This window comes from Curcuma longa, chromosome 12 (genome assembly GCF_044706935.1).
Source record: "Curcuma longa cultivar G26 ecotype Majalengka, Jawa Barat chromosome 12, ITB_CL_G26_1.1, whole genome shotgun sequence".
Classification (NCBI taxonomy): domain Eukaryota; kingdom Viridiplantae; phylum Streptophyta; class Magnoliopsida; order Zingiberales; family Zingiberaceae; genus Curcuma; species Curcuma longa.
The window spans coordinates 7,398,870-7,408,546 of NC_133872.1; the positions used below are offsets into that span (position 1 = coordinate 7,398,870).

The 9,677-nt window shown below is 37.6% G+C and overlaps 1 protein-coding gene across 1 annotated transcript; it reads right to left on the bottom strand.

The window, feature by feature from the left end:
• Positions 1-309: 309 nt before the first annotated feature.
• LOC141842826 (putative pre-mRNA-splicing factor ATP-dependent RNA helicase DEAH2) lies at positions 310-2,185 on the bottom strand. The gene is made up of 3 exons (XM_074730818.1): positions 1,888-2,185; positions 427-474; positions 310-342 (listed from the first exon to the last, which is right to left on the bottom strand). Exons 1-3 carry the CDS (start codon positions 2,173-2,175, stop codon positions 310-312), a joined length of 369 nt encoding a protein of 122 aa, XP_074586919.1. The 5' UTR covers positions 2,176-2,185.
• Positions 2,186-9,677: the final 7,492 nt, after the last annotated feature.

Consider the following 9,677-nt stretch of genomic DNA (forward strand, 5'->3'; position numbering starts at 1 on the left):
GCAAATATTAACATCCACATCCACAATATAATACACAATCAATAACAAAATTCATTTCAATATCAACATCCATATAACATTAATAACAAAGATCCAAATGATACAATCCATACAAAGATCCAAATGCTACAATACATACAAAGATCAACAATAGACATGTGTACATGTTTATAAGTCCAAACCAACATCATATCAACATGTGTACATCAACAAGCTGGATGATGACTTCTTTACTCTGGTACAATGTCAGATTTTGTTCTCCAGAGACTGCTGCTAAGTGAGGTCTCTACTTGAGAATTGTGGACCCATTCACCGATCGCCACGCAAGCATCCCCAACGGCACTGAGACAAAATAAGAATAAGAATAATTACCAAAGTGAAGCACTCAAAGATTTACCAGAACAGGTTGTACAAACACCGTCATACCATGGAGCGCTTGCCCAAGTCTTCATATTCCAATACAAATTGTGGAATCTGTTCAAAGATACATTATTCTTTTAAAAAGTAACACATGCAATATAAAGAAAGAAACATTAATCCAAACTGATAAGGAATAACGGACAAATAAAGTCACACAAGAGAATCCACATGAATAGGAAATAAACAATATGTATATTCAAAAATGTCTACTGAAATCACCAGATACTTGTCTGATATTTGACAAAAGGCTAAAAGAGTACAACGACCACTGAATATCCATGCCAAGCCACAGAAACAAGAAGCATGAGAAAGAAAACCTTAAAAGATAAGGCCAGTTTATCAACAGATACATAAAAGGGAACTAATTAGCAATGGTTTATGCATTCAGTCTTAGGATTGCCTACTCTAGACCCAGAGCAACGAAGAAAAAAAAGATAGACGATTAATAAGAGCACTGATCATGACTCATGATGCTTCTACAAAGAAGAATGATAGTGAAAAAATCAGCCAAAAGTCCACCAGCCAAAAGGAATCATTCATGCGTCTATAAAAGGAAGAAAAAAGGTTAAAAAGGGCAGCACTGTCAGGACCAACTGGTAAACAACAATTGAAAGTGCTTTTACATCATCCTGCAAAATCCAACTTCACTGTGGAAGAGGTACTTGTTTCCTATTTTTCTGCAGAGGATGACTTGAGCTTCATGAAGCGCACTAAGGAAGCTCCAAAACCCAAGTGCATCTTTCAGCATGATCCTATGAGGGAAGAAAGATGGCTTGATTGGGAGAAAAAGATTGGTCACACACAAATTTGGCTTGCTCAGGAGGATTCTCTTTTTGGAGCAACCTCAGACTTGTCTAATTGCTTAGGTGCCAGCTTTGGCTTTCACATAATACCATGATGAAGGAAATCGCTGAATTGTCATCTGACAAATAGACAGCGCTGCATTTGTGCATAAACTCCAGAAGTTGATTGTCTAATCACTAAGGTGCAAACTTTGGACTTAAATACTTATACAATACTGCCTCCTCCATTGTGAGCATCAGCAATTGAATGAAGCACAACTAGATTGCTTCTTCCTCTGCCCAAGCCATGCCAAAAGATGAGCCTTTGTTACTTCATTCAAGTTGCCAAAGCCGCTAAGCAAGCTCCTTTTATCCTCTTCTTGCTCCACCCTCAATTCTTTCCCCTCCTCCTCTTTGGAACGGCCCGCACCAACCAAAACCCTCTCTTCTTATTCTTTCCCATCCTCCTCACTGCAACAGGCACAGACTGAACCAGAGCAATACTGTTCTCGTTCTGGTCTCTGACCGAAACTCCAAAATCTTTAAACCTTGCTACGAAGCTTATCGAGAAGCACATAAAATGACATAACAAGGCAATACATACTACTTCAAGGTTCAAAATCATATACGTAATAGTTACAGAATCACAATCAAAGATCGAACCGTCAAGTAGTGTAGAACAAACCTGCGTTGTTTTACCACTGCCAGTCTCTCCGACCAAAATCAGAGTTTGGTTAGCCTTCAAAACTTGCAAGAACTCTTCTTTCTGCTGCCACACGGGGAGGGTCTTCCTCTTCTCCAGGATCTCGTAGTACCTCTGCGAGTAAGGCCGACCGTTCCACCGGTTGATCCCGTTCGGGACCGCCGCCGCCTTGGAGGAGAAGGCACCATTCACCTTGGCCAGCTTCTCCGATACGGATGCCTCGTCCATGACGTCAAACAAGCTCACCTTCCTCTTCCTCTCCGTGGACATTACGAGCTCCTGCTCCGCCAATCAAAACCAGAAAGTGACCGAAAGACCGACAACCACTCCGATCGCCTCAGACAGAGATCGAGAGTCCCGCAGCAGCGAGCTTAGGGTTTTCAAAGGGAAACTCTAGAATTTGGGGAATCTTTTAATGTAATTTAGCGACGAATCTGGGATTCGTTGCAGATTTGGCGACGAATACTAGATTCGTCGCAGATTTGGCAACGAATCCTAGATTCGTCGCTGATTTGGCGACGAAAATCAAATTCGTTGCAGATTTTGCGACGAATCAAGAAATTCGTCGCAAAATACTTCCCCTTTAGCGCCAAGAAACTATTCTATTTTTTGTTAAAAATATTTTTATTTAGCGACAGAAAAATAAAATTCCGTCGCTAATTAACGACGGGATTTTAATTCCGTCTCTAATTTAGCGACGGAAAAATAAAATTCCATCGCTAATTTAGGAACGAATTAGGAATTCGTCGCAGATTTGGCAACGAATCCTAGATTCGTCGCTGATTTGGCGACGAAAATCAAATTCGTTGCAGATTTTGCGACGAATCAAGAAATTCGTTGCAGATTTTGCGACGAATCAAGAAATTCGTCGCAAAATACTTCCCCTTTAGCGCCAAGAAACTATTCTATTTTTTGTTAAAAATATTTTTATTTAGCGACAGACAAATAAAATTCCGTCGCTAATTAACGACGGGATTTTAATTCCGTCTCTAATTTAGCGACGGAAAAATAAAATTCCATCGCTAATTTAGGAACGAATCAGGAATTCGTCGCATATTTGGCGACGAATCCTAGATTCGTCGCTGCGACGAAAATCAAATTCGTTGCAGATTTTGCGACGAATCAAGAAATTCAAATAGCGCCAAGAAACTATTCTATTTTTTGTTAAAAATATTTTTATTTAGCGACAGAAAAATAAAATTCCGTCGCTAATTAACGACGGGATTTTAATTCCGTCTCTAATTTCGGAAAAATAAAATTCCATCGCTAATTTAGGAACGAATCAGGAATTCGGCGCGGCGACGAATTCGTCGCCAAATCGGGGATTCGATTCGCCAAATCGATGGGTCACGGAGTCACGTCAGAACCAGCAATCGCGCGGGGAAGGAAAAAATCATGAAATTTGGCAACGAATATGAATTCGTCGCTAAATTCGTCGCCAAATCTGCGACGAAATATGATTCGTTGCAGATTTGGCGACGAATTCGTCGTACGATCTACGATTCGTCGCCAATTGGCAACGAATCTAAGATTCGTCGCCAAATCTGCGACGAATTTGGCGACGAATATAAATTCGTCGCAGATTTGGCGACGAATCTTAGATTCGTTGCCAATTGGCGACGAATTTGGCGACAAAAATTAGGTTATCGCAAAGTTTGCAACTAAACTATATTCGTCGCAAATTTCATTGCAAACTGGCGACCAAAATAAATTTCGTTGCAAAATTTATCGCAAATTTGCAACGAAAAATTTTCGTCGCAAATTTTCGTTGCTAATTCCTTGTTTTTTTGTAGTGATTAGTTGATCTATAGTTAGCTAAACTTGATCTTGATTAATTTTGAATTTGAATTATTAATGGTCATATTTGACTTGATTGATTAAGGTTTAATTAATTAGTTATGAATTATTAAGTTTATATCAATTTGATTATTAATTTAAGTTTAGATTAGAATTTTAATTGAGTTTAGAATTTTAATTAAGTTTAGATTAGTATTGAGTTTTTAACTAAGTTTGAATTATTTAAATTAGGGTTGAATTATTTAAATTATGATTTAATTATTTAAATTAAGCTTTAGATTATTTAGATTAAGTTTGAGTTATTTAAATTATGTTTTAGATTATTTAGATTAAGTTTGAGTTATTTAAATTATGTTTTAGATTATTAAGTTTTAGATTGAATTATTTATGTTTATAAATATTACTTATTTACGTTTAAGTTAAAATTATTAATTAATTTAAAGTTCAATTGTTAAGTATTAATTATTAGGATTAACTTACTAATTAAGTTTTAAATTATTTAATTAAGATTAAGTTAGTAATTAAATTTTAACTTAAAATTATTTAATTAGAATTGTTTAATTAAGGTTTAATTATCTATGATTTAATAATTTGAATTATGATTATTAATTAATTAGGATTAACTTACTAATTGAATTTTGAAATAATGAATTAGGATTTATTTTAACTTAATATCTCACTCATTCTAAATTATCAAACATGTTAATACTATGGATTATGTGAGATAGTTTATCAATTTTATCTTTAATTAATTTAGTTTGAATTCTAAGGATCGTTTGACCCTGTGTTAAATTTAAGTTTAACTGTTGATCAATTAAGTATACATTTTACATTTCAAATTACAAATAGTAGTGAGGCACAGGAGCCTTCTTGACATCGGAACAACGATCATTTTTTTAAACAAAACTGATTAGTGAAATTGAACATTTAACTAATCTATTGAAAAACCCTGATTTAACTAATCTAGGAGTGGCAAGGTAGCATCAGTTGTTCCACTTAGCTAAGCAGACTAAGTAAGATACTCCTTATCCTACTTGACTACCTAGACCAAACTTTCCTAACGTACTATCATCTGGCTACACCCTTGTACTATGTTGGACGAGTGTCAATCAAGTTTATGTTCTTAATTAAGTTACTTATGAAATAAACTAACCATACTAAATTAAGCAATCATACATTTATCTAGCAAGAAAATTAGTTTTCCTATATGCTCCCCCTGAATCATAACCTTAATAAGGTCTATCTAGGTAATGAATTTGATTCTTAAGGATTCAATATTGATTTGATTTGATTTGATTGATTAGATTAATTTTACAAACTCATGCTTGGACTCTAGATTAGTTCCTTTTCACTAAAGACATATATGATTTGTTTTGGTTGTACTTGGTTTTAAGCCTAAGTCTGATTCGATTGTACACGGCTCGTTGAGACCCAAGAAGCATATTCAGGACCTTGGATCCAATGGCTAACTTTTTCAATGAAACTTTGAGTTCATTAACCTGATCTTTCATATTGGAATTTTCTCTTCCTCAAGTTGTTGGACTTGAGTTAAGGTTTTGACCTAAACTTGATCAGTTACCAAATTCGAGTTAGTATGTTCCTTGAGGAGTTCGATCTTCTTTAGGAGTGATTTGACTTGGATGTTGGATGTTGGATACGGATTCGTGGCTTGATTCAGACTTGGCTTCGGATTCCGACTCGATCTCAGAATTGAACTTTTTTCTAGCTATCATCGCCAGGTGGCTGTGATGCTCTTCTTCTTCTTCAAAAGATGACAAATCATCACGTGTTGCTTTGAGAGCCTTCTTGGTCTTTTGAGTTATCTTCTTTTTTAATTTTGGGAATCGACCTTGAAGTGTCCCTTTTGATTGCACTCGAAACAGGTTGAGTTGGTTTGATTTGATCCATCCCTCTTTCTTCGTATTACTTTCTTAATCTCTCATGTGCTAAACCCCTTCTTCCTTTTTACCAATTTTCAGACGAGGTTGACTAATTCAGCGATGGTCTCATTGTCATCGTTGGATTTGGACTCCTCCGACTGTGGTTCGACTTTCGCCTTTTGCTTGTCCTTTTTCAGTTGTCCTACAAAAAGAACCATACTCTTCCCAGCTCGGCTTGTGTTATTCTGCTCATGGAGTTCAAGTTCAGAAAACAAATGTTCTAATTAATTTAATTTTGGACAAATCCCGAAAAATCATGTAAGCACTGACTATCGATGCTCACAAATTGTTTATTGGAAAGACTCTAAGAGTGTACCTTATTACGTCCCTATTTTCCACTATCTATCTAATTGCGTGTAGTTCGTTGAGGATGTTCTGCAGTCAGGTGTGGAATTGTCTAGTAAATTCTCCTTCCTGCATTGTTATATTGCATAAATTATTTAGAAGCAAATCTCTTTTGCTTACCTTGGTGTCAGATGTCCCTTCATGAAGTTTGAATAATTTGTTCCACAAGTCTTGCGCACTTATGAAGGAGTCAACCTGACTGAGTTTCTCCTTGGTCAAACCACATTAGAGAGTTTGAGTCGCTTTCGTATCGGCTTCTACTTGCTTCTTTATGACTGGGTTCCAATCCTTGAAGCCCATTGGACTTCTGCTTACTTCTGCTTGGTTTGGTAGGTAGGGTGAACTCAATCTGGATCAAGATCCACATTTTCACTTGGGTTTTTAGGTGGAATTCATACGACTCTTCCAATAGCCAGTCGTCACAGGTGAAGAGTAGAGGTCGAACTGTGTTGTAGCCCTCTTGGTGTGGCATTTAAAATCTTGCACACAAAAATTTTAAAAAATATTTTTAAGACTTTTATCTTGGATTATTAGTGCGGGAAAATTTTAAATCTTTAAAAAATTCGCTTGAGTGGTGTTTGCAATAAATTCGAGCAATTCCAAAAAATTAAATATTTTTGTTTCAAAAGAGGTGATTACATAAATCTTGACTACGAATTAAAAACTAAAAATCGAACGATAAAAAGCTCAATTGGTGGTTGCATCAATTTTGAGCACTCCCCCTCTGATATCAATTGTAAGATCAGTAATCGCGATAGAAGGAGAGTTGAATATCACACTTTGTACGCATTAGAAAATCACTTGAATAAAATACTTGCAGCAGAAAGTTAAGATAGAGATAGAAAAAGACAAGGTAATTTTACTTGGTTCGCAGCCGTATGACTACTACTCCAAGGCCCGCAATCACTTTGATCGCTTTTATTGGGCAATCACTATTAGTCTTCTTTTTAAACGAGAAGAAGGTTCGTTTCTTACAAAGATAGAGTTTGGTAACAATCTTACCAATCCGTAGAATAGTTTAGTGCAACAAAAATGAGTAATAATAAAGAACACAACCAACTAGACATTAATATTACAAAATACTAGAGTCATTTAAGCTCGTAGCGGTGTCACAATGTTGTTGCATCATTGAGGCTTGTGCATAATGTTTCAGAGCTTGGGAAGTGTGGAGTTGCTCTTTTCAACTTTGGAATTCAATCATTAAGGCTATGGTCGAGAGTTGCTTTTATAGATGACTCCGGGAGCCAGGATCTGCTTCCGGACGCCTCCATCGAGGCCTATTTGATTTGGCATCACCAGTGACTTAGCCATCCTCAGGCACCTGAATCCTTTCCAAGCGCTTGGATTGCTTACTTGTCAACCACTAGACGAAGTACTACCCGGCTACGACTTATCCATCTCTAAGTGTCTGGTTGCTGACGTGCGCCTCCCAGTCAAATTCTGTCACCTCATCTCATCATGCTAATTTTGGCCCATCCGGGCACTTGGAACCAATCCAGGTGTTCGAAATCCTCAATTCTAGTCAACTTTCAAATTGTGTTCCATGCATTACAGTGTTAGCACAAGCAAGTATAGTATGATTGATAACTTTCCAAATTGTCCGGTCTCAACCTTTAGTCTCTCATGAAATCTTAGATTGGACCAACCCCTATCTCACAACTCCACTCAAGAAAGTTTACATGGTGTCAAACCTTAGTCCGCCCGACCTATTTAGACTTTTGCTTAGTTTGATCTTAACCCTTGAGACTTTCAGCTAGACCTCTGGTACTCAAACCATCTAGTCTTCTTGCCTGGTGTTCTCAACCCCCAAAGCTTTCTACTTGATATCCTTTATCTACTAAGACATTCGCCTAATCCCTCCGACCAAGACTTCCTTGCTTAGTCTCTCCGATCAAGACTTCCTTGCCTAGGCTTAATTAGATTCTTTGCTAATATCAAAACTCAAGTTTGATCGTATGATGCTACTTGCACCAACAACACCCAATCTAAGTAGCTATCCAATGGCATGTAGGATACAAGATGCAAGAGCTACAACCTTATACTAGTGTTGAGGTTGTACCAAGTATGAACACTATATCAAAATGGACTCGATATGTTGATCAAAGGTATCAACTCATATCCAATGTGGTATTAGATAGAGTATAAGGGTTTTTTTATACCTCCTCATGTATGATGGAGTATCGTATCTATATCCAATGTTCAATAGACATGTGTTTGCACCCTCTTGAATACAAGCTCCCCATCAAGTCTCACCCCCTCAAACTTGTTACAATTCTTGGCTTGCCATACATGATGGATCATGGCGGGCATGACAAGGTATCTGATTTGCATTAGCCTGCTAGTGCCTTGATAGTAGCAAGTGAAGACCCATAACATCCTCTTGTAGGTAGTCATCTCTTGGGTCATATGTAGCCAGCCTCTAATTTGGTCCCAAAGCTACTGTACTTGAGGACATTTGAAAAATACATGTTTTCGTGTCTCTTCCTCTATCTCACAGAATGTACAAGCTCTGTCCTCCATGTAGTCTAACCAGCCCCTGGTAGGTAACCTCCAGTGTACTAACAACCATAGAATGAATATGTGATTAGGCTATAAATATTTCTTCCATATTGTCCCTGCCCATGGCATACGGCTTTAGTATCTCGAAAGAAATCATATGTCTAGCTAATGCCTTTGTACTGCTGACAATACTGGTTGAACCATTCTGTAAGTTTCTATTGTGGCATCCCTATCAACCCAACTAATGTTACTAACTGATCTTGTATCTGAAATAGTTTTTTGATGAGCAGGGAGTTAATGAGTTTAGCTTGCCACTCCCATATGTTCATCCTTGTGAGGTATGAGTGGTGTACCCATCTGACCCAAAGCTCATCCTTCTTATCCTGTATTTGTCATAATACTTTTGCCAACAACGTAGTGTTTCAGGCCTTTAGATCTGTGAAGCCTAGTCCAACTTCTTCTTGGGCTTACACATTTTGGACCAAGCAATTAGAGGTTGCTTGGCCATCCACATGAAGTTGTCACAAAGGTTATAAATACGCTCCATAACTCCACTAGGTAGTGGTAGGATGGGCATCCAATAGCATTTAACCTCTTAGAGTACTGACTTGATCAATTGGGATTTCCCTACATATGACAAGGTGTTTTGGGTCAAACATTAATCTTCCTAATCAAGGCATTTAACCGTGAGTATAATCAACAATTTTAGCTTCTCAGTGGCTAGTGCAATCCCCATGTATCTAAATGGCATTACTCCCTCTTGGAATCCTGTGATATAGGATTGAATTCCCGGGATGTGTGCTCTTCAATCCCAGCAATATATATGTTGGATTTGTTTAGATTCGTTCATAGTCCAGCCATCTGCCCAAACTATTCTAAGCACTCTAAGAGAATACCAATGGAGGTAGTATCCTCTGGAGAATAGTAGTAGATCATCAATATAAGTAAGGTGGGCAATCCGCAAGTCTTTGCACTTCAGGTGGAAGTGGAATTTAGCCCATCTGGTACAAGTCATGCCAGATACTCCATATAGATGCCAAAATGATAAGGAGAGAGTGGGGCATCCTATCTAAGACCTCGAACTCCTTTAAATGTCCATACATACCACCATTAATGCCCAAGAAGTATGACGTGGTGGTGGCACACTCCTGTATCCTTATAATGAATGTGGTAGGAAATTAAAGCCCAACA

What these genes read in the sequence shown, in the direction of transcription:
- LOC141842826 (XM_074730818.1), bottom strand. Translation starts at nt 2,175, where the DNA reads ATGTCCACGGAGAGGAAGAGGAAGGTGAGCTTGTTTGACGTCATGGAC. An exon ending in GCAGTGGTAAAACAACGCAG is followed by an intron (nt 475 to 1,887) that starts GTTTGTTCTACA and finishes ATCTTTGAACAG; the next exon opens with ATTCCACAATTTGTATTGGA. An exon ending in ACTTGGGCAAGCGCTCCATG is followed by an intron (nt 343 to 426) that starts GTATGACGGTGT and finishes ATTTTGTCTCAG; the next exon opens with TGCCGTTGGGGATGCTTGCG.